General features: G+C 45.5%; 1 protein-coding gene across 3 annotated transcripts in view; it reads right to left on the reverse strand.

Annotated features, from left to right (window-relative positions):
- The window catches only part of OXR1 (oxidation resistance 1), a 334,109-nt gene that overhangs the window by 184,071 nt on the left and 124,155 nt on the right, over positions 1 to 25,883 (reverse strand). Inside the window, exon 1 of one of the 3 annotated variants that reach the window (XM_069957202.1) lies at positions 15,226 to 15,259. The exons of the other annotated variants lie outside the window; for them this stretch is intronic. Within the exon in view, the coding sequence (XP_069813303.1) occupies positions 15,226 to 15,227 (2 nt within the window). The 5' untranslated portion in view covers positions 15,228 to 15,259. Of the gene's footprint in view, positions 1 to 15,225; positions 15,260 to 25,883 lie in introns of those variants that run through there. 3 annotated transcript variants of the gene reach the window in all.

Raw genomic sequence — 25,883 nt, forward strand, 5'->3', positions numbered from 1 at the left:
CACTGAATATGGGGGGATGGAGGGTATGTGGGCCAACTACAGAGAATGGAGGTATACAGTATGGGGACTACCTGCAGAAGGGATGTATACAGTATGGGGGAACATCTACAGAGGGGGAAGGGGTATATACAGTATGGGGGCTACCTGGGGGATTGGATTATACAGTATGGGAGGGGTCTTACAGCAGGGGAAGGGAGGTTTAAAGTATGGGTGGAGCCTTACAGCAGGGAGGGGGGTGTATACAGGATGGGGGAAGAAATACAGATGGGGGAAGAAGATATACAGTATGGAGGCCTAACTACAGGGGGATTTGCAGTATAGGAGCCTAACAACATACAGGGCATACAGTATGGTGGCTATCAACCATATATAGTGGAGCTACAGTGTAGGTGTATGCTGTGCTTCTCCGTACCCAAAAAATAAGCCCAAGCCCCTTTTTCAAAAAACAAAACATAATATAATATAATATAATATCTTGTCTTATTTTTTGGAGAAACATGGTCTGCCCCTACACTGTATTATAACGTGAGTAGAAACACAACCAAACACTCCATTCCTATATTTTCTCACTTTGGTGTCCACCTTGGTACTCTCTGCCCCGGTTGTTCTTTAGGGGTTATTTCTAGTTTTCAATGGGGGTTGAGTTTAAAGGGAACCCGACCCATGGAAATGCATCTGCAGGCATCATGTTATAGTGTATGAAGAGCTGAGCAGAGTGATATATAGCTTTGTGAGAAAAGTTTAGGATAACTTCTATTCTATGGAATAATCCCTCTTTTTATTATCAGAGATGAGCGAATTTGCCTAAATTCGGGTTCGTATGAACCTGAACTATCGGCTTCTGATTCCCGCTGTCTGCAGCCTCCGTGAACAGGGTGGATACAGCCTAAGGAACGCCTAGAACACTGTGATACAGACATTGGCATAGGCTGTATACCAATTTTCCAGGCGGTCCTTACGCTGTATCCACCCTGTTTACGGAGGCTGCAGACAGCGGCAATCAGAAGCCAATAGTTCAGGTTCATACGAACCCGAACTTCGGCAAATTCGCTCATCTCTAATTATTATGGATTTAGGAGTCCAGCGGGTGTCCCTACTTGGTAATTGCCTATATCTGTATGTATACTGGACAGGAATGGCCGTCAATCACTGACTAGGACTGGCCCTGGACTTCTAAGCCCAGAATGATCAGAGGGTCTTTGGACAGGTTTTTCTGATGGGTTGTTGGGTCTTGCATAGGAAATACCCATTGGTTTACAGTCTAGTCTTCCCATCTGAGTTGGTCTCCTAGAGCAGTGGCCGCCAACCTGTGGCTTAAGCTGTCCTGAAACTACAACTCTCATTGTATACCAAAAGGGACAAAGACTGTGTAACAAGCTGGGAGTTTCTGTTCTGCAACTACTAGAGAACCCCAAGGAGGAGGCCATTGGGGAAGAAGGACCTGAAAGACACAAGAACATGTATCAAAGGATCCAGGCCCAGAATACTATTGTCGTCAAGAACATAGTGATCCACAGGCTTACTTTAGTTTGTCATCTTCAGCTCATATCTGTAATGGTGCGTTTACACAAAAAAATGTATCTGACAAATTATTAAAGCCAAAGCCAGGAATGGATTTGAAAAGAGGAGAAATCTCAGTCTTTCCTCTGTGACCTGTTCTCTGTTTATAGCCCATTCCTGGCTTTAGCTTCAATAATCTGTCAGATAAAAGTGTCATAGCCCAAGTTTGATCAGAACTTCAACAAAATGGCAGCCTTCCAATATACAAATGAACTGTCAGAACTTCACGCAAGGAGAATTTTTGGCTCCTCTGCCTTTTGGAACGGCACGAGTTCTGTTTATTGCCGATAAAGTCCCATTTGATGGCTTTTTGCTATTAGGCTTAGTAAAGTCTTTGATGCTGTGTAGCCTCCATCTCCCCGGAGAAGTCATGCTTTCCTCTTGGCAATATCAGAGAACGTTCCCCTTTTGTTTGCGCTTCCATTCTGCCTCATCGTGAATCAGGGAATAATTTCCTGTTCGGAGCATGAAAACGCATTGCAGGTACAAATCGCTCATTTGGCTTTTCTGATAGAGATGTTTTTCTAGATTGCATTCTGCATTGAGCAGCATGTGTGGTTGGATTGATACGGCCTTATAACATCTAGGACGCCTTCCCCTCCTGATAAGAAGTAAAACCTTCAGAGAATACAAGGTTGTGATCCTATATTGTGCTATTCTTAGTAATTCTGCCTGTGAAAATACAGAGGTATGTGCAATCCCCCCCATTCCCCCCTTCTAAACTTGTATTGGGAATCAAAGACCAGTTTATTGACCTGCATTGACCCCTGTCTACCATCATAGCAGTGGAACTTCCAATAACTATAAACTATTCTCATTCTTTTAAACATCTGATTTCTAGGAACAACTTACTTCACAACAACTTACATCACAACAACTGGCTTCAGAAAGTTATAAAGATTTGTAATTTGCTTCTATTTAAAAATCTCAAGTCTTCCCATACTTATTATCTGCTGTATGTCCAGCAGGAAGTGGTGTATTCTTTCCAGTCTGACCCAGTGCTCTCTGCTGCCACCTCTGTCCATGTCAGGAACTGTTCAGAGCAGGAGAGGTTTTCTATGGGGATTTGCTCATGCTCTGGACAGTTCCTGACATGGACAGAGGTGGCAGCAGAGAGCACTGTGTCAGACTGGAAAGAATACACCACTTCCTGCAGGACATACAGCAGCCTAATGGACCCAATATTATGAAGATAGACCATCAATTTTGAAATCATACATGTCAATAAAAAACTTTTGACACATCTTTGCTGAGACCCCCACCGATCAGGAAAATAAGCAGCACTTCCCCAATGTTGTTCATCTCCGTCCTGAGAGCCCTATAAACTTATAATGAAGCTGCCTAGAGGAGATTGCTATGAGCAATGAATTGCGCTACTGATCCTGGGAAAACTCTGGCTTATCAAAATTTTAAAGGGAAACTATCAGCAGGTTAGACAAATCTAACCTGCTCATAACCCCCTATTGAACACAGGACACTGAGGATGAAGGTATGTGTCTTACCTTCATCCTTTGGTACTCTTTCTGTGGTGTCCCACTATTAGTGTTCTATGCACCTGCCACAGAGTTCTCACTTCAGGTTAAGTGGTGAATGAGGTATTCTAAGGTTTACCCATAGGTGTCCTTTTTTGTATGTTTGTATGCTGTTACATGCACAGCTGAGGAAGGTCATGGGTTAATGTTGTTGTTATACCACATGTTTATTGCTGACCAACAGGAGGTGCTTTCTCTTTCTTTACCCATCCTGACTCTCTACACACACTCCCTCCTGTAAAAGGAGTTAGTTAACTCTGTGTGGGAGGAAGTGCAGTCAGTCAGTTGAGTCTAGTCACCAACATATACAGATGCAGTTAGAAACCAATGAGTCTTCTATAACTACCACTATATCTTCTATGCAGTGCTAAGCACACCCAAGGGAGAGGTAACCAAAAAACACCCTGACCCACACCAGGAACACGTCAGAAAAGAGCAGTGCAGTATCCTGACATAGAGAGAGGAACTAGCTTCGATAGGACAAAGCAGCCAGTACAGAAGGCCTACGTATCCTATTGTGCAGTGCAGGTAACTGGGAAACCTCGGACACCTAGCTACACTCAGATAACCCCGGCTGGGGCTTGTACTACCCTACTGGGACGGGTTCTACAATACCAGGGGGCAGTAGGTGGTCAGACATAGTTCATACAGGAGTAAAAGTACCACTTAACTATTAAAGATATCTCCAGGTTCCGGCAAAGTACAGAGCAATAGGGAGATTCTTCTAACCTGCTGAAAGTTTCCCTTTAAAAAGTCCCAGTAACATGTGAATTTTTTTTTTTAATGGCATTGCCCATTTAATGCCTGTGTCATCCGTGGTGGGTCCTGGCTATCAGTGATAGCCGGGGACCCGCCGCAGCTCTCAGCACCGGAGCTGCTCTCAGTTGCTGAGAGTTAACCCTATAGATACTGCGGTCAGCATGACCGCAGCATCTATAGGGCTCCAGACAGAGAATTCTCCCTGTACAGAGGGAAAATTTTCTGTCCAGTGTCCATCAGGGGTCTGCAAAGTGATCACAGAGCCCTGATGGTAGCCATGGTTTCCTGACTACGGAGGCCAGCTGGGGGGGGGGGGGGGGGAGGGAAGGCCGGGTGCTCTGCCCCCTTCCCTCTCTCCCCTGCTGCTGTGACAGCGGCAGGGGACAGCGGAGAGGGGGCAGACAAAGGGACATCAGCTTATGGGATCATTATGATCCCATAAGCTGATGTCCAAAAACGACCTGAGCATTGGTGCGTCAATGACCCCAGGTCGTGAAAGGGTTAATTTACTGTTAGATCACACTTTTGTGGCCAATTTATTGACTTTGATTCTCCCTCAGAATGTCCATTTAATGTGTCCAATGCTAAAGATACATATAGTATATAAATTCTAACTGCATGCTCAGTCCTTTCATCTCCTGTGTGGGAGGAACCAGGCTACTGAGCACGTGTGACCACCAGCACTGGACACATGAGGTGGACGCTAAATGAATGTGTATTTATGGGAAAACCCCTCTAACACTATACTATAGATACAAGGAATTTGGAAGTCTGGATCAGTGAGATTTTCCCCAATGTTCTCTTAAATAATTTATCAGCACTGGATGTTCTATCTTTTCCGATTATAAGCGAGTTGAGTTTTCACTTTGAGAAAACTTCACATTAAATAGAATTTCACCACCATAACTGAACTATACAAGAGATATATCAATCTTCTATATTGTACTAGAATAGGGCACCCCGGTGTCATCCCATTTGGGCTACAAGGATAAGCATGGTTATCAATCTTGTCATTTGTGGCTTGGAATGAAGATGTATCACTCCCCTTATCTGTCTAATATGTCTAATTCTCGTTCATCAAGTCTTTTTTTTTTGGTCTGATGTCTAGTAAGTGTTGCTTGTTGCTGCTGTTTTAATAGTGACCACCATGCTAGAAACCTCTCATATAAGTGTCAGCGATCAGCCAAGGAGATTTTCGTCTGCTCGCATCATTTGTGCTGCTTTAACCCTTTCATGACCTGGGGTCATTGATGCATCAATACCCAGGTCATTTTTGGACATCAGCTTATGGGATCATTATAAACCCATGAGCTGATGTCCCTATGTCTGCCCCCTCTCCTCCGTCCCGTGCCGCTGTTACAATCTTGTGACAGCGGCAGGGGAGAGAGGGGAGGGGGCAGAGCTCACAAGCGCACAGCTTCTTGCCCAGCGTGCGCCCTGCCCTCCATCCCTCCCCCCGCCGGCTTCAATAGCCTACCATTTGGGCTCTGCGATCACTTTGCCGAGCCCCGATGGACACCAGCAGAGAATTCTCCCTCTGTAGAGGGAGAATTCTTAGTCAGGGGCCCTATAGATGCTGCGGTAGTGCTGACCGCAGTATCTATAGGGTTAACTCTCAGCACCAGAGCACGGATAGCCGGGACCCGCCGTGGATGACACAGGTGCAGCTTCTGCACCTGTGTTATCCTCGATTGTAAATTAATGTTACTGCAACATCAGGCATAGGCTGCAGCGAGCTTAATTTACAGTGCAGCGGTGGGAGGAGGTTGAAATATATCACTATTGGCCTCACATCTCCCTGTGTCAAGTGCCTGGGATATGTAATTTACTTTCATTAAAAAATAACCAGTCTTCCAGTACTTATCAGCCGCTGTATGTCCTACAAGAAGTGATCTATTCTTTCCAGTCTGGAGAACAAGAGTGGTTATGGTAATTTGCTCCTGCTCTGGACAGTTCCTGACATGGACAGAGGTGGCAGCAGAGAGCACTGTGTCAGACTGGAAAGAATACACCACTTCCTGCAGGACATACAGCAGCTGATAAGTACTTGAAGACTGGATTTTTATTAATAGCATTAAATTACAGATCTCTGGCACTTTCTGAAACCAGTTGATTTGAAAGATTTCATTAGAACTGATGTAAATGCCACAATCTCTACAGTATTCGTGTTATATAAGCAACATAAATATAATCAACAATGTATCAGAGAAAATAATATTAGATATTAGACATAGTTGGGAGAAAAGTCTAGTATATTGAGTGTCTAACATATCTTATAATTCACTAGCTGGGCAGCTCTGCTCTTTGTCCTCTATATCTTATTATGTATTCAGCAAGCACCCATGAGTTATGACTAATGGCATCCAAAATTAGGAATCTGAGCGTGTAGCCGAAATGCACAAATATCAGCCCAAACAATGAAGACATTTATTGTGTGAACGTTAAAGGAGAGTAAATACAAGCTAAAAATAAATAAATAAACATCCCTACCTGGAAAATCCCTTTAAATAAAATCTCGCCTGTAGCTGAATAATATATAAAGAATAAAATATGGAAATATGGAAAACCTGAGTTAAGAGAGAAAAACAAGCGGCTGAGAACAATGGAGCCGGGAATATTTGTTTGCCTTGACAATTTCTTACTTGTAGATATTTATGAAGACTAAAGAGGTGGATGATGAGTGTGTTAGCGACGGCTGTAATAGCGGATCTTGAAAGACGCACATCTCTCCTCCCTGCAGCAAACACAGACATCAATGCGGATGACAAGAACTGATTTCATGCTGAACTATATTTCAGAACCTGCTAAGAAAATTCCATATCTCCAGGCCTTCTGTTTCCTATAGCTTTCTCTTGGATGTCTGTAACTTCATGTCAGAAGTGGGATGTAAAATTACATCTGAAGAGCTTAGATAGTATATATATATTAGTTTTTTATTCAAATATCTATTTTAAATACACAAGTACTAAGCGCTCTAAAAAAAAAAATCAACAGGGTTGTTTGGACTACAAAGGATAGTATATTTTATGGCAATGCTATTTATTATTTGCCGGCAGGTTTGTTAACCAGTCTGGATGAATGGTTTGCAGGTGACTCTACAAGGAAGTTCCTGAATGTCCTTGCAAAGTCAGAAGTTGTGCAACTGCAGGAGGGGAGAGACGACTGTCAGCAACATCTGGAATCTCCACAGAGAAGGCAGAGATAGATTAATAACACTCCTGTTTACCCTGCTGTTGTCTATATGGTTCCTAAAGGTGACGTCCAGGCAGGGAGATTTTTTTTTTTTTAAAGTGCTTGGCAGGGGAAGGTTGTAAAAAATAACTTGCACTTACCTCCCTGGCTCCAGCACTGGTGCCTGCATACCACAATTCCACCATTCAGCCCCTCCAGTCTCCGGCCACTTCCCGGTTTCAGAGGGAACCTGTGACGTGACGTTCCAGGTCTGCTCAGCCAGTCAATGGCCGAGGCAGAATGAAAAACATAACATGCACTCACCTACCCGACTCCTGCGCTGATGCCTGCATACCACCACTCTGGTCCTGGTCTGAAAGGGGACCTGAATGTTACTTTCCAGGCCCACTCAGGCAGTCAGTGGCAGAGGTAGGACCCTGCTACAGCCGCTGAATGGCTGAGCGAGCCTGGAACCAGGGACCGAAGCGGCGGTATGTGGGCACCAGTGCAGGAGTCAGGGAGGTAAGTGCATGTTTTTTCATCCTCCCCCTCCCTGGCACTTTTGAAAAAAATCTCCCTGCCCGGACTTCTCCTTTAACGAGCACTAAGTACCAATCTCATAAATAGAGATGAACGATTTTACAGAAACGTTGGCAAGCACATGATCGCCAGGATAGGAAGCCTTGTGGTTGCCAATGACACACCATAACAGCCCCACTCAGCCATTCACTGCTTATGTTCTTATTCCCCCCAGTAACTTGTACATGAACAAATTCCATGTAGTCCGCCAGTATTTCAGGGCTGTATAAATAAAGCACATGGACAAACTGTGCTGACAAGTAAGCCATAAAACCTGCCGAACAAGGGGAATACTAATAGCCGTACTACACAGTGACAGGACCTTCAGTGGGATATATGAGAAATGTTATTAGGTCTGTAGAATCATTTTGCAATTTTGATGCATTATACAATATTTCGCCTCTACCTCGGAGCAACCTAAAATAATTGAAAACGTCTGCGTGTTCTTCGAGTGATGTTTAGAAATTGTTCTACCTACAAAATATGGCAATTTATATCAGAGAGTCTGTGTTAGAAGATGAAAAGGCATATGCACCTCTACGAGGCTCATGACAGTGGTGCTAAACAGGGTTGTACAGGATCAGAAAAACATGGCTGCCTTCTACCAAAAACAAGGCCAATCCTGTCCTGTTGTATGCCATTATCAAATGTTACATTATTCATTGCCATAGAGATAATCTATATGGTGTGACGCCACGTTTTTCTAATCCTGTACAAATCCCAAAGAGAAAAGATAGTCACTAGAGATTAGCGCAACTCGAGTCCGATCATTCGGCATTTAAATACCGGTACCTGAAGAAATTGCATGCTGCCCCAGGTAGTCCTGGAAAACATGGATACAGTCATACACCATAGGCAGGGGCGGATTAACTTTACCATAGGCCCCGGGCTGTTCACCAAGCCTGGCCCCCCCCCACCCCACTGTAACTATGGCGGCACTAGCCTGGCGTTCATAGTACAGGATAAATAATGTCATGATTTCCTGGTTTGTGCAAAATTGCCATAAAAAAACCTGTGATTTTTGCAAATCATGGCAGAAGTGTAGCCAGGAGACAGTACACCACTGAAAGTATAAGTCTTTTTGGGTGGTCATGGGCCCCCAGGAGCTCAGGGCCCCGGGCTGCCGCCCAAAACGCCCCTATTATAATCCACTACTGACCATTGGCTGTATTCAAGTTCTTCAACCACCAGTATTCAAATGCCGAAAGATTGGACAAAAGCATGCTTGAGTTGTGCTCATCTATAATGAGAGACAAATAAATTGGGACAAGTTTTATAGTCCTAAAGTTGCCTATGAGCTCTGCCCGATGATCTGTAAAGGTAAAATCAACGAAGAACAGTTTCCCTCCGTGCAAAGAGACGTTCTTCAGGTTCTTGTACTTGCTACGAGCCAGTCACTGTGATGATTAGTTCTACATGCTAAAACCTTCTTCTAGTCCAGGGTTAGATAATTTGCTCAAGGGTCCCCTGGCATCCACTATCCTCTTAGTACTCCTCTGTTGAGAAATAGTCCTGACCAGCTCCCATGTCAATAACCCTTCTCCTGCATGCATTTTTAAGTAGTTCCATAGAGGGAGATTTCTCAAACATGGTGTAAAGTGAAACTGGCTCAGTTGCCCCTAGCAACCAATCAGATTCCACCTTTCATTCCTCACAGACTCTTTGGAAAATGAAAGGTGGAATCTGATTAGTTGCTAGGGGCAACTGAGCCAGTTTCACTTCCTATAATGCATAGCAACAAAGCTATATACCTAACAACAGCTGGTCCCATGCTGTAAACTCCGCTCCGGTGCACCCTTAGGAGCACTTCTATGTCATCCAGCCTGCCCCTCCTAATGACAATCAATGGAAGGGGCAGGCCAGATGACACGGGAGGCTCCTAAGGGTGTTCCGGAGCAAAGTTTACCCCGACCAAAAGTGCGAAAGTTAAGACACATACCTTCCTCCTCAGAGTCACCGGCGCTATAGGGGGCTATCAGCATGTTAGATTTGTCAAACCTGGTGATAGTTCCCCTTTAACATTACAACAATTCGCAAAAAAAATCCAAGCACGGATCTATCTATTTAAGCATCTGTTTGGATCTGTTTCAGACTATTGGAACTCACCATCTTTGTTTCCCTTATAATGAGGATTCAGTGGAGCAAGTATCGTATTATTTACCATGTTCTTCTACTTCTACATCGGAGAGACTTGGGATTTATAGTGCCATCTGCCCTGTAACCACTGCTGACTGTTGGGCCACCCATACCATCTAGATTGTGTAAATTATCTGGTGTACAGAAGATGGGCCCCCTTGGAGTGCCCATGTCTTACCGCCGGATCTACCGTACTAACAGAAGCATTAATAATGTAATGAACCAAAGGGCCCATAAACCTGGCAAAGCTATGTGAATGACTCTCACATGAGTCTCCATGGTTCTACATTATGGCTCTTTAATACCATATAGTGCCTCCGTGTGTTACTGTATTTTCCCATTAGAGCAAAGCTTTTAGGAGATAGTATCTTTATACTCTGGCATGTGATTGGCTATACCAACATTTACTTATAGATTCCTTATAAGCTCTTATAATAGAACTTTTTCGAGTTGTGCAGAGCCATCATAAAGTCCCATATATCTTAATGTGGTCTCCTACACCACTTTATGCCTATTATAGTGAAATACATGGGTTGTGGGGTCCTGTATGATCTGGTAAAAGTGATTCTATGTCCTATTGGATGCCATATTATATTGCTTCTCCAGGCCGGAGATCTCATTGCAGTGTTATGCTCTATATTTATGCTGCTGGAGGAAAACCTCATCTGTAAAACAAGGTAATGTGAGCAGCCGAGAGAGGTCTGCAGGATATATCATACATTACACTTAATGGCTGGCTGTGCGCTAAATATAGAAGGGGAAATGCAATGTTGGAGTTTCTTAGCTCATTGCAGCTTGTTGAACTGAAAAGGCAAGGTCCAGCAGTGTGCATAATGTCTTATTAAAGGGATAATAACCAGCTTTACAAATGCAGCCAACAGATTGTAGAGACAACAGCATTTACTAAGAGAAGCACAAAGTATTAGAGGGCCTAACAGTGTAATGTGTAGCTTACAGCTAGGGGGTGCTGTAAAATTACAGGCTACTTAAATTAAAAAAAAAAAAAAATAAAAAAAAAAAAAAATTTATATATATATATATATATATATATACACACACACACAAAACAAGAGTCCGAGGAGCCTCGGATGAGAGTCTCAAAACACGGGATAGCCAGATATCTCTATCCTGTTGCCATGGGGTGCCTCCATGATGGGGAGAGCACCAAACCACCCTGATATGTGGCCCCTTAAGTCCCACTCGGTTGTGAGTATTGGTAGATAAAAAGGGAAACAATAGGGTGGCCCCCTTTTGGTCAATGTCTAACTCAAGGTGGGAGTATTGCGATCATGACAAGGGCTTGCCAAGGCAGGCCTCCATCCACAGACAGCCGTTTCGGGGTATTTGCCCCTCGTCAGTGTGGAGCAGGATTCTAGCTAGTTGGGGCAATGACATATCAACCAACAAAACATCTGTTCCTAGCTTTGGCTTCAATAATCTGTCAGATAAATCTGTCTGTGTAAAGGCACCCTTACGTTCGGTCACTTCTCTCTTCTCCCTCTTGACTGTAAATCTTATGACTCCTGTAGTAGAGATGTTCCTGCTCTGTGTCTCTGCAGATCTCTGACTATGATTTGACCATTGACACCTATTTCAATTTCCTCTCGGAGATATGCTCCACTTTAGTTCCTCGGGATGTTTCCTGCTCTGGGAAAGATGTCAGATATTGTCAGATGGCACAATGGTGAGCGGAATAACAAAGCGCCACATCTCTATTACATTCATTACCTTGCTGTTGTCAGTGAAGTAAATACGCCACAAATGCCGGGTATTTACAGAATTGTTACATAGCAAATGATTCTCAGCTACAGATGTAGCAGAGCAGAACGTGTTTAAATCGATGCTGTACCCACAATCTGACCCCCCCTCCCCCCAAACGCTTGTACCTTCAGATGGCTGCTTTTAATTCAAGATCTGTCCTGGGGTCTGTTTGGCAGGTCATGCAGTTATTGTCCTAAAAAACAAGGACAGTAAACTGGCAGCCGTGTGCCCAATGGCCAGGGCTTAGATTGTGTATGCATTAGGCTGGAAAACCTCTCTGTCCCTCCTCCCCGCCCTCTTTATCATTAGGAATGCTCCAGACAGATTGTCTCCTATTCCCCACCTGTGTCAGCATGGCACATGGGCTTGATCATTAAGCACCTGTGCAATGTTCAGACAGGAGAATATGTTCAAGGGGCATTCCTAATGATGAAGAGGGTGGGGAGGAGGGACGGAGGGGTGGTGCAAAGTTAGGGCACAGATACTGTAAGCCATGGCCGTTTGACACAGGGCTGCAAGTTTAAAAGTTGTTTTTTAGGACAATAACTGCATCACCTGCTAAAACGACCACAGGACAGATCTTGAATTAAAAGCTGCTATCCGAAGGTGGTTTGGGGGGTCATATTGTGGGTACAGAGTCCCTTTAACTATTTAGTTTGTGCATTGTGGTAAGAAAAGATAGTTAAATAAACCGACTGTCAGAAAGCTGAGAGTCAGGAGACAACCACGGGGTCGGTCCCTACTCTGTATATGTGCAACACAAAAACGCAGACAGACAAACACAATAAAGAAAAGTAAACAAGCCAAGTCAGCAACAATGGGCTGCGAGGTACAAAATAAAAAAGAGAATGGATAGTCGGTGGTCAGGTAACAGGCAGAACAACAGCAAGGGAGGCTAGGGCAGGGAACGCTGGGATAGAGACAAGGGGAGCTGGGACTAGTATACACTAATAGCCAGCAAGGAATAATTGGCTCTGCTTTCATTTATGAGGATCAAGAACCCGCTCCGGATACCAATTGGACCGGCACTCTGATCCTCAAGGTTCCGGACAGGCAGAGGCATCTGTCAATTAAAAAACACTGCTCAGCTGCAGCAATCAAGGCTAGCAGTGGGCAGTGTAACTTCTGCATTGCCAGGAGGCTGAAAGAAAAGCGGGTGTTTCAGACAAAAGGTAAAAATAGGCTCAGTTCACACCAGGCTCACTGCTCATTCCTGACACCGACAGAGAATGCAGTCCTGACATATTGGTTGTTGTGATTTATCAGCTCTCCTCATGTGTCTCTTTTATCTTTGCATTCTTCATGATATAATTGTAAAGTGCCTTAGAATTGTACATTGCGTTATTCCGTAGTACCTCAGTGCAGATCCCGCAACATGGAACAAGTTGGTTGTCAGATGGCAGCAATGTTCTTACTGGGTATCATGTGTTTCCTACAGGGTTATCTTATGTGTTAATACTCTATAACATGGTATTATGCTGCCACCTACTGATATAAGCTGGTAATGAGTGAGGTGTCCATTCCATAACATTGCTGCATAGACATTACCCTACAGAAAGTTCTGGAATGGGGGAGGAGCCTCCCTAGCCCAGCCTCTTTCTCAGCCCCTGGAGGGAGAATCCTATCTAGAACAGTTAGTTGTTGCCAGGCCTTCTGGTTTAGCAACGCAGCCTATGGTGGGCTTGCCGAAACCTGCAAAAAAAGCCTACACATCACAGATGATTATTTGTGATGATTTAATGATTTCAGTATCACTGTGCCAGCCTTAAAGAGTGCGAGAGAAGCAGGGGAGCCTTGTCACTGATGACCCCATTCTGGCACTGCAACCCACTAGATCCCATGTCAGCACACACAGCCCTAGACTGCCACAGTCCCTCTGTTATCCTAGAGATTTATGCATAAATTGAAAACTAGGCGTCACCAGTTATGTCACCAATGCGTGATTACCAGTGGCTGAAGAAGTTGGATGCAGCCCTAGGGGGTCTTGGGAAATATGGATAGAGCCATAGGCCTCAGGGCTACCTCCAACTTCAGCCACTGGTAATCAAATGCCAATCGCTCAGGTTTGGAACCTCCCATCCTCTGGTGGAACATGCTTGAGGTTCACTCCTCTTTATTCTGCACAGCAGGGTCAAAGAGGCGGAGCTGAGGCTGCCGTCCCCTAGACCTACAACGCCTTTGTGCTTCTTTCCTGTATTCCAGGAACGCTCCTGGCCTGGATTACGCGCCTCCCTCGAAGGGCCAGGATCACTCCTAAAAAATGGGGGAGAAGCACAAAGGGGGCGTAATCCAGTTCAGCAGCTTTCTTGAAATCGGGAAAAAGCCTTGGCCCCGCCTCTTTGACTCTGCTATGTAGAAATAAAAGAAATAGCCCTAGCAGCAATTTGGACAGAAGATGGCATGATGCAATCTACACAACAGTACCATCAGTTTGGAAGGTCAGGTTGGGCACAGATATGCTTTAAAGGGGTCCTGGCACCCTAGCACCCGGGGACCGGCATCGGGAGCGGGACCGGCAGGAGGGGTAAGTATATGATCAGTGTCGGACTGGGGTATCTGGGGCCCACCAGAGGAAATGATCCTGGGGGCCCACCAATGAAGAACCAGTGAGAAACGACATGTCAGTCAGTGTTAGTGCAGGTTCTAAAGCTGAGGATTCTTCGCTCCTCTGGTGGGCCAGTCCAACACTGTATATGATCCTTTAAAGGGATCCTCTACTTCCACTCTACCACAGAGTCTGTTATCAGGCATGGAGATACACTGGTGCACAGTGGGTAGGTCGTATACGATTATCTCAGACACTGTATTACCCAGCATTCACCAGTGTCAGGACTGATGGGAGAGTGAAATAGCAGGGACCTCCAGTCTGTGTGCATGCTGCACTGCATATACCTATCAGACCATACACATACAGAAAGTCATACAAGTGCGAGTTTCCTAGAGTTTAGAGAAGAAAGACTTGGCTCCGTCCTACAATCCATATCAGTGCGTTACAGCCGCTCAATCAGCTTGCAAACAAACGAGGTGAAAAATTGAAATCGAGGGAAAAAAATATTTTACGCAAATTGAATTTAAAAAATCAAATTAACTGATCTTGAATAATTCATAAACCTGGATAATTTATGTGGGAATTCATTTTACAGATTTAGAGGAATCGGTATAATTGGTTGTTGCAGATGCCTAGTGGAGAGAGAGGTAGACGAGGTACCAGAGTAAGAGCAAAGCAGGTGGGTGTGAGGTACAAAAGGCTTCTTGTTCACTGGGAAAAAACAAATACATTATTTACCAGAGCAGGAGAGGTTTTCTATGGGGACACAGTGCTCTCTGCTGCCACCTCTGTCCATGTCAGGAACTGTCCAGAGCAGGAGCAAATCCCCATAGTAAACCTCTCCTGGACAGTTCCTGACATGGACAGAGGTGGCAGCAGAGAGCACTCTATCAGACTGAAAAGAATACACCACTTGCTTCAGGACATACAGCAGCTGATAAGTACTGGAAATTGTAGAGTTTTAAATTAAAGAAAATATATAACTGTCACCAGGCTGCGTGTGGTATTACAATTAAGTGCCACTTACTTCAATAGAAGAGGAAAACTGCCGCCCTTCAGTTCTTAGGAAATTTCCCCCTTACATGTTTAAAGAGACTCTGTCAGTAGGTTTCTGCTGTCCTATCTTAGGGTATCATAAACTAGTGACAGAGAAGCTGAACAGAATGATGTATCACTTACATTGTTCTGTTCAGCTGGTTCAGGGATATCCTCCTGAATAACATGGACAATATGTAGTCCTCTTCATTATGTGCATGAGCCCAGTAGTCCTGGATATTCATGAGAAGCAGAAAACTTCGCCCGCCAGCTGCTGACTGGCAGTTATCTATCCATGTGTATAGTCAGTCAACTGTCAATCAGCAGCTGGAGGGCGGGGGGAGGGGTGTGGCAAGAATCCTATTCTCCTGCATATTAGGAGAACGGCTGAACAGAATGATGTAAGTAATCCACCCATCTGTTGATCATTATGGCAGCATAGTGACAGATCTGCACCAAACACTGCAATCTTTTCATTCCCTATAGGTCTTTTTTCAAGCTTGCAAGTCAAAATGTTGCTGTGTTTGGTGTAATAATGCATATGAAGCTTTACCAAGAACTGGATGTCTGCAGTTTTCTTCTATTGATATGGCATCTAGAAAAGTGATACTCCCTCTCTGGAAGCCGCCTCCAGTAATGAAGACGGCTGCAGGTGCCGGATCTTTCTTATCAGATATGTATTTACAGAACAGCCCATTGATCTACAGATCGCTCCTCGCACACAGCGCATCCATCATGGCGAAAAACAGTCACATATGAATTATTTACAAGGCGAATGAATAAATTGATTAAGTCCCGTAATGCGAGCCAACATAATCACTATCAACTCCGTAAATGACTACTTTACAAAGGAACTTGTTCTGATATGAATAGCCGGCCCAAGCAGAAAAGTCATGGAAAAGGCAAGTGAAGCTGTATATCTACAAATCATTTATTAACACTTACTAGGACTTAAAAGGGTATTCCGTTCAAACATAACTTTTGATTTGTGGCTGCCCAGGGTGAGACTAACAATTCCTTCCATATTTGTAATTATCTATTCAGTCTCCTTCCCCCCCAGTTCTGAGCTGCTGCTTTCTGCTAAAGACACAAAAAAATGTGTGTGAGCTTTTCTCTCCGTCTCCCTCTCTCCCCCCCCCCCTCCCTTCTGAGACTGCTGATGTAAACGTCCCTATCTGCAACTTTGTAATGCCGGGAGGAATAATCACAGTGAGTTCATTAGCAACTCAGATTAATCCTGCCAGCACTACAAAGAAGATACAAAGTTACAGATAGGGACTTGTTTATATCAGCTGTCTCAATAGGGAGGGGGAAACAGAAAAGCTTACATACAGTTTTTATGTCTTCAGCAGAAAGCAGCAGCTGAGAACTGGGGAAAGGAGACTGAATAGATGACTACCTGCCCACCTCCGCACCTGGGGAATAAAACTTCTTTTTCTCTGGTATAAATCTGCTCCTACAGCCAAGGGCAGTACATGCTGCGAGCTGCACAGGAGCTTTCAACAGTGCTGCAGGGAACCAAATCAGCCCAATTGAGCTGATTGGTTCACTTTAAGGAGGTTATACAGGATTAGAAAATACATACCTGATTTTCTTTTTAGAAACACCGCCATTTTTGTCCTCAGTTTGTGTTTGATGTTGCAGCCCACTTCCATTGAAGTGAATGAAGCTGAGTTGTAATACTACACACAACCAGGTGAGGCACTGTTTTAGGAAGAAAGCAGCTGTTTGATCAGACACAAAAGCAACACAGCACTCAGCCGGGCTCTTCAATCATCTATTCTAGCGATCTATGGGGATCCCAGCGGCCGGACCCCCACCAATCACAGCTCAACTATAAAAGTCCAAGTGCACTTTAATCCTACACTTAGTATGCATTTACTGCTGTCAGAGAAATGTACGGCCAGATGGGGCTTCCTCTGTCAATCACATGGCCCGTCTGCAATAAAGTGATTGCCATGATGGGATAATCCCTTTAAATTTTCTGCTGTATGAGATTCCTTGATTTTCCTACAAATTCAGGCCCGCTCTGTATGTTACTATGCTTTTATGTTACTATTGTTCCATTCAATACCAACAAAGTCCGGTTAAGTTCTACGACTTTACTTTGATTATGTTTAAATTCATTGGTTAATAGAAAAATCATTACATGCCATCTTATCCTCAATTCTGCTGCCGCCTCCTCTGCGGGAAGGGGAATTAATTCACTGTACAGTGATCTCAATCAATGCACCTAACTAGTCTAAGGGGATTGAGGTGATTACTGAGTTCAAGTAAAGTGCACTCCGGTAGGAGCAGCTCAGCCACATGTATGACCGATAAAATATTGTTTCATCTCCTTTTCCCTTACGTCCCATTGGCATCACAACATATGGGGTAAATTCGCCCCTGCGAGCCCCTGGGACGAAGGAATATTTAATGAAAAAATAACAATTAAATTTTAATCCCCTCCTCCATGAGGTATAAATAGGCTCCACCTCCCCCTAGACCTCAGTCTTTTTTTACTTCGAAACAAGACATTCTCTAATGTGGTGGAGACAAGTCAAACATGGAGTTTTATTTTCAGAACCACACTGGATAACCATCACGACAGATGCTTCAGGAACAGGTTGGGGAGCTCATCTGACAGTCATCACGACTGCAGGATCTTGGAGTCAACAGGAATCCGCTCTGCCCTCCAACGCGAGGGAGCTCAGAGCGATTTACCTAGCTCTTCTTCATTTTTCTCCTCCTATTTTACAGAGAGCAGTCAGAATCCGGATGAACGACAGGACCTGTGTGGCGTACCTAAACAGGGAGGTACCAGATCCCCTTCTCTCCTCAGGGAAGTAGAGAAGTTTTTTCTGTTGGGCAGAAACCAGAATAACCAGACTCTCTGCGATTCATATCAGGGGTGTCGACAATATATTGGCGGATTGACTGAGTCGAGGCCTGACATTACCGGGGGAATGGTCTCTCTCAAGGAGAGTGTTCATTCAGTTAACCCAGAGGTGGGGGCTTCCTCAGAGAGACCTCATGGCATCAGCAAGCAATGCCAAACTGAGGAATTTCTGCTCCCTTTACAGGGCAGACAATGCCACGGTAGTGGACTCAATGACAATACCATGGACATACCAGCTGGCGTATATCTTTCCTCCCATAGCCATGATTCCCACAGTTTGACGAAGATCAGTCTAGATCAGTCGTCAGTAATAATAATAACTCCCTTCTGGCCGAAGGGGTCATGGTTCACCCTGCCCATGAATATGAGCAGAGGGGAATTTTGGAGATTACCTCTGCATCCGGATCTAATATTCCAGGGTCAACATCTGTGCAGGAATCTTTCCAGCCTCAGCTTGACAGCTCGGAGACTGAGAGGACCGTATTGGACTCTAGTTTTTCTGAGAAGGTATAGTATACTCTTTCTCACGCTCGTAGTTGCACTACAAATAAATCTTATGCACGGATTTGGAAGATTTTCAAGATTGGTGTGCAAGCAGGAGTATTGATGGACTTAAACCTTCTACTCCACAGTCATTGAAGTTTTTACAGGAAGGCTTCTATAAAGGATTAAAACCTAGTTCCATCAAGGTGCAGATAGCAGCCCTCTCTGCACACCTAAACTCACGTTTCTTTCAGATCTTGGGAGGTAAAGAATTTTGTTAAGGCTAGACTAGGCCTAACCTGGTAAAGCAGGTAGACCCATGGGACTTATCCTTTGTGTTGAGACGCCTGTGTCTTCCTCCCTTTAAGCCTTGGGAGTAAGTAGACTTCAAGTTAACATTGAAAGTTTCTCTTTTACTAGCCATTACCTCTGCTAAGAGAGTTGGAGAACTTCAAGCCCTTGGCTCCGCACCTCCATACGTGATTTTTTCCCAAGACAAAGTTATCCTTAGGTTCCTTCCAGGATTCCTGCCTATGGTGGCTTCATTTGCCAACATCAACCAGCCAATAGTATTGCCTGTATTTTCTCCTACTGGATCATCTAAAGAAGACTTGGATCTTTCTTTATTGGACGTATCCAGAGCTATCAAGATCTATCTACATAGAGTAGGTGATTTTCGTAAAGACGAGAATTTCTTTATCCCTTTCACAGGAAAGAACAAGGGGAGAAAGGCTTCAAAACCTTCAATATCCAGATGGATCTGTGACTCCATTGCCTTATGTTACTCCTCTGCTGATCTGGATCCACCAGAATTTACCAGGGCTCACTCTACTAGAGCTGTGGCCTCCACTTGGGCAGAGCGTGCCGCTGTGCCACTTGAGGACATATGCCAGGCAGCTACCTGGTCGTCTTTGACTACCTTTGTGAGATATTTCAGGCTGGATACTTCTTTCTTGTCAAGAGCAACCTTTGCAAGATCTGTTCTTAATGCGGACGTAATAAATAACCCGCCCATTGGGGATAATGCTTGCTAATTCCCCATATGTTGTGATGCCAATGGGACGTAAGGGAAGCTAAAATTATTATGTTAATTTGTTTTCCCTAAGACCCATTGGCATCACAAGACTCCCACCCTGTGTTTTATGTTTCTTTATAATTAGACTGAGGTCTAGGGGGAGGTGGAGCCTATTTATACCTCATGGAGGAGGGGATTAAAATTTAATTGTTATTTTTTCATTAAATATTCCTTCGTCCCAGGGGCTCGCAGGGGCGAATTTACCCCATATGTTGTGATGCCAATGGGTCTTAGGGAAAACAAATTAACATAATAATTTTAGCATCTCAGTCTGGGGGGAGGGGCTCTGAACACTGATGGAACTTTATCAGCCGTTAAAAAAAAAACAGCAAAGTTCCGATTTGACACTTTATGGCTTATACAAAGTACAGTATGGAAGGTAACAAAAAGTAATGTGAAAGTCTCTACTGACGAGTCAAGAGAAGGATCAGGCACAATGAGACGAGAGACGGATCAGGCACAATGAGACAAGAGAGGGATCAGGAACAATGAGACAAGAGAAGGATCGGACACAATGAGACAAGAGAAGGATCGGGCACAATGAGACGAGAGAAGGATCGGGCACGATGAGATAAGAGAAGGATCGGACACAATGAGACAAGAGAAGGATCGGGCACGATGAGACGAGAGAAGGATCGGGCACGATGAGACGAGAGAAGGATCGGGCACGATGAGACGAGAGAAGGATCGGGCACGATGAGATAAGAGAAGGATCAGGCACGATGAGACGAAAGAAGGATCGGGCACGATGAGAAGAGAGAAGGATCGGGCACGATGAGAAGAGAGAAGGATCGGGCACAATGAGATGAGAGAAGGATCAGGCACGATGAGACGAGAGAAGGATCGGGCACGATGAGATAAGAGAAGGATCAGGCACGATGAGACGAAAGAAGGATCGGGCACGATGAGACGAGAGAAGGATCGGGCACGATGAGATGAGAGAAGGATCGGGCACAATGAGATGAGAGAAGGATTGGGCACAATGAGACGAGAGAAGGATCGGGCACGATGAGATAAGAGAAGGATCAGGCACGATGGGATAAGAGAAGGATCGGACACAATGAGACAAGAGAAGGATCGGGCACAATGAGACGAGAGAAGGATCGGGCACAATGAGACGAAAGAAGGATCGGGCACGATGAGAAGAGACAAGGATCGGGCACAATGAGATGAGAGAAGGATAGGGCACGATGGGATAAGAGAAGGATCGGGCACGATGAGACGAGAGAAGGATCGGGCACGATGAGATAAGAGAAGGATCAGGCACGATGAGACGAAAGAAGGATCGGGCACGATGAGACGAGAGAAGGATCGGGCACGATGAGACGAGAGAAGGATCGGGCCCAATGAGATGAGAAAAGGATTGGGCACAATGAGATGAGAGAAGGATCGGGCACAATGAGACAAGAGAGGGATCGGGCACAATGAGATGAGAGAAGGATAGGGCACGATGAGATAAGAGAAGGATCGGGCACGATGAGACGAGAGAAGGATCGGGCATGATGAGACAAGACGGGGCATTATTACTGTATGGACTCACAGGGGGCATTATAACTATATGGAGGTTTAGGGGGTATTATTGCTGTATTTGGGCACAGGGGGCAATATTACTGTATGAAGGCACGGGAGGCATTGTTACTGTATGGAGGCACAGGGGGCATTACTGTTGGAGTCACAGGGGTTATTATTACTGTATGGAGGCACAGGGGGTATTATAACTTTATAGAGGCACAGGGGGCATTATTATTATATGGAGGTACAGGGGGTATTACTACTATGTGAAGGTTCAGGAGGCATTATTACTGTATGGAGGCACAGGGGCATTATAACTGTATGATGGCACAGGGGGCATTATAAATGTATGGAGGCACAGGGGCATTACTACTATATGGAGGTAAAGGGGGCATTATTACTGTATGGAAACACAGGGAGCATTATTACTGTATAGAAGCAAAGGGGACATTATTACTGTATGGAAGCATAGGGGGCATTATTATTGTATGGAGGCACAGGGGCATTATTATTGTAGGGAGGCACAGGGGGGGCATTATTACTGTATGGGGGCATGGGGTGCATTACCATGTGGAGGCACAGGGGCTATTATTACTATATGAAAGCACAGAGGGAATTGTTATTGTATGGAGGCACAGAGGGCATTATTACTGCATGGAGGTACTGGGGGCATTATTACTATTGGAGTCACAGGGGTTATTATTACTGTATGGAGGCACAGGGGATATTATTACTGTATAGAGGCACAGGGGACATTATTACTATATGGAGGTACAGGGGGTTTTATTACTATGTGGAGGCTCAGGAGGCATTATTACTGTATGGAGGCACAGGGGCATTATTACTGTATGAAGGCACAGGGGGCATTACAAATGTATGAAGGCGCAGGGGCACTGGCGGAACTACCGCCGTAGCAGCCGTAGCGGCTGCTACGGGGCCCCGCCGCATCAGGGGCCCGTGACGCGGGCCCCTGGAGCTGACATATCCTGCAGCACCCGGCGGCTGAGCATGCCTCCCGGGTGCTGTAGCCGGGGGCCGGTCCCGTGCTCCTCCCGACCCGGAGACTCCTTTCCCCAACCATAGGGAAAAGGAGTCACTGGGCCAGGAGGAGCACGGGACCGGTCCACAGCGCTCCTGTCACCCACCGTCTGATGCACGGCTGCCGTCTGATGCCGCGCCCTAGCCCCGGCAGCGCGCGTATCATAGAGTTCTGTGTGGGCTTGTGCTGCGGCCCCGACTTCCGGCACAGAGACGTGTGCCGGAAGTCGCGGCTACAGGCCCACACAGAACTCTATGATACGCGCGCTGCCGGGGCTAGGACGCGGCATCAGACGGCAGCTGCGTATCAGACAGGGGGTGACAGGAAGAAGGCTCGACGGGGGAGCGTGTTGTTAGGTGAGTTTTTTTCTTTTTTTTTAAACTTGCTTTTCTCGGGGGGGGGGGGGGGAGAAGGGGGCATCTATAAGGAAGGGGGGAGGAGAGAAGGGGGCATCTATAAGGAAGGGGGGAGGAGAGAAGGGGGCATCTATAAGGAAGGGGGGGAGAAGAGGAGGGGGCATCTATAAGGAAGGGGGGAGGGGAGAAGAGAAGGGGGCATCTATAAGGAAGGGGGGGGGAGAAGAGGAGGGGGCATCTATAAGGAAGGGGGGAGGGGAGAAGAGAAGGGGGCATCTATAAGGGGGGGGGGAGGGGGCATCTATAAGGGGGGGAGAAGGGGGCATCTATAAGGAAGGGGGAGAAGGGGGCATCTATAAGGAAGGGGGGAGGAGAGAAGGGGGCATCTATAAGGAAGGGGGGGAGAAGAGGAGGGGGCATCTATAAGGAAGGGGGGAGGGGAGAAGAGAAGGGGGCATGGGCATCTATAAGGAAGGGGGGAGAAGAGGAGGGGGCATCTATAAGGAAGGGGGGAGAAGAGAAGGGGGCATCTATAAGGAAGGGGGGGAAGAGAAGAGGAGGGGGCATCTATAAGGAAGGGGGGAGGGGAGAAGAGGAGGGGGCATCTATAAGGAAGGGGGGGAGAAGAGGAGGGGGCATCTATAAGGAAGGGGGGAGAAGAGGAGGGGGCATCTATAAGGAAGGGGGGAGAAGAGAAGGGGGCATCTATAAGGAAGAGGGGGAGAAGAGGAGGGGGCATCTATAAGAAAGGGGGGAGAAGAGAAGGGGGCATCTATAAGGAAGGGGGGGGAGAAGAGGAGGGGGCATCTATAAGAAAGGGGGGAGAAGAGAAGGGGGCATCTATAAGGAAGGGGGGGAGAGGAGAAGGGGGCATATATAAGGAAGGGGGGAGAGGGGGGCATCTATAAGGAAGGGGGGGAGAGGGGGGCATCTATAAGGAAGGGGGGGAGAGGGGGGCATCTATAAGGGAGAGGGGAGAGAGAGACCATCTATAAGGAAGGGGGGGAGGGGGACATCTGTAAGGAAGGGGGGGGGGAGGGGGGCATCTATAAGGAAGGGGGGGGAGAGGGCCATCTATAAGGGGGGGACACCATAGGGGGAGAGCAGGCCATCTATAAGGGGAGAACATAGGGGGAGAGGGGGACAACATAGGGGGAGAGGGGGATATAAACGTACAACATTGGGGGAGAGGGGAACATCTATAAGAGGACAATAAAGGGGGAAAGGGGGCCATCTATAAGGGGACAATATAGGGGAAGAGGGGGCCATCTATAGGGGGGGCAACATAGGGGACCATCTATAAGGAGACAACATGGGGGGGGCATCTATAAGGGGGACAGCGGGGGGGGGGGGCAACATAAGGAAGCTATCTATAAGGAGAGGCGACAGAGAGGAGGGCCATATACTAAAATGGGATCACATAGAGTCAGCCTACCCACTAAATGTGGGTGTAAAGGGGCCAATACAGATGTGCAGTTGTTAGAGATGAGGATGGTGACAGAGTGTGGAGCCTAATATGTCTGTCTGGCAGATTCTGTGGATTCGTGGCCCGGAGAAATTCTCATAACGGCCCAGGACAGATGGAAAAGAAAATGAAAAGGGAAGAACTCCGATCAGAGAAGACGTCTCCTGTAAGTCACCTGATGTAACTGTACTGTAATTTATATGGTGTACAGGACCTGTGTAGAGCTGAGTGTGTTGATGGCATAGTGGTCGATCGAGAGGGGGGGGGGGGGCCCAATCAAAAGTTTGCTATGGGGCCCAGCCATTTCTAGTTACGCCCCTGCGCAGGGGCATTATTACTATATGGAGGTACAGGGGGCATTATTACTGTATGGAAGCACAGGGAGGATTATTACTGTATGGAAGCAGAGGGGGCAGCATTACTGTATGGAGGCATAGGGGACATTATTATTGTATGGAGGCACAGGGGGCATTATTATTGTATGGAGGCACAGGGGGCATTATTATTGTATGGAGGCACAGGGGGCATTATTATTGTATGGAGGCACAGGGGGCATTATTATTGTATGGGGGCATGGGGTGCATTACCATGTGGAGGCACAGGGGGTATTTTTACTGTATGGAAGCACAGGGGGCATTATTACTATATGGAGGTACAGGGGGCATTATAACTGTATGGAGTCACAGGGGGTATTATAACTGTATGGATGCACATGGGGACATTATTACTGTATGGAGGCACAGGATATATTATTACTGTATGGAAGCCCAGGGGGCATGTAACTAATTCACAATAATTCTGTTTTGTATTGAATTTAAAAGGAAATGCATCATTGTATTTCTATGTGATCCCGATTTAACCAGTTTAAGGCCCACGCCCTAAATAACAGCAACATTGATACAATAAAAAATATAACATATAATAACCTATTTTTTCAATCACTCCTGCCTCTTTAAAACCTACTGTATAAAAATGTCTGAATTCCGTCACATTCTCACTTACTGACGTAAGCCGCTGCCTGTCGCCATTGTATCGTGTGGTTTCCACCAAGTGATTCATATTTGGAAATAAACACATAGAATGGAGAGAAATTTGCATGTAAATCTATAATCACTGCCTCTTTATAAATGTAGTCTTTTCAGGAATGAATAGAAGCTCCATCTGTTCTGATGCGAACAGTCTTTATTCTAGACATACTGTACATTACAATGATGTCAGTATGAAAAGTGAAGAAAAATTGATTTACATTGATGAATAACCATGAGCTGCACAGCGCACCATCAGGAGCCACTCGCTGTGTCAATGACAAGTGATTTCAGATGACATTTCCCTTACTTATAACGTATAATGTATACCTTCACCTTTTACAAATTCTATACAGTGTTGTGACATGTTAGCAAAATCCTCACCAGCCTGCAATTCACATGACCACCACCGGGTGGCCACATACAGACACATATAGAAAATACACATATAGCAACATGACTAAACTATGTTTTTTTGTAAGCTGATCAATATGAGCATAATATTGGGACATGACTAACAATAAAAGGTAAGGACACATCTCTACAAACAAGTAGGCAACAATTGATTCCCATAATATTTTGGTGATTCCATCAGGCTATTTGTGGGCAAAATGTCATCAAGGGATGCTGACGTACAGCCTGATGTATTGCCAATGGACCCATAGGCTTCCTGGGCTAAATGTAGACTAATGTCTGTTCAATCCATTTCCCAAATGTATGCACTCTCTGTGTTTGCTGTGCCCCTCATGTCCACCATCATGCACATGTACACTCATGAACATACCAAATAACCCACCCAGATAGAAACATCAGATTGTTGCAGAACTCATCTTGCAGATATGTCAAGGCAGATATGTAATGACTATGCTTGGTGTTACCACAAGAGGGCGTAAAAGAGCTTCCACAACTGCGCAATAAAAAGTCTCTTGGAGGCTACCTTTGGGCAGTGTACCTCTTAGTGACTAC

This window comes from Dendropsophus ebraccatus, chromosome 2 (genome assembly GCF_027789765.1).
Source record: "Dendropsophus ebraccatus isolate aDenEbr1 chromosome 2, aDenEbr1.pat, whole genome shotgun sequence".
NCBI classification, from domain to species: Eukaryota; Metazoa; Chordata; class Amphibia; order Anura; family Hylidae; genus Dendropsophus; species Dendropsophus ebraccatus.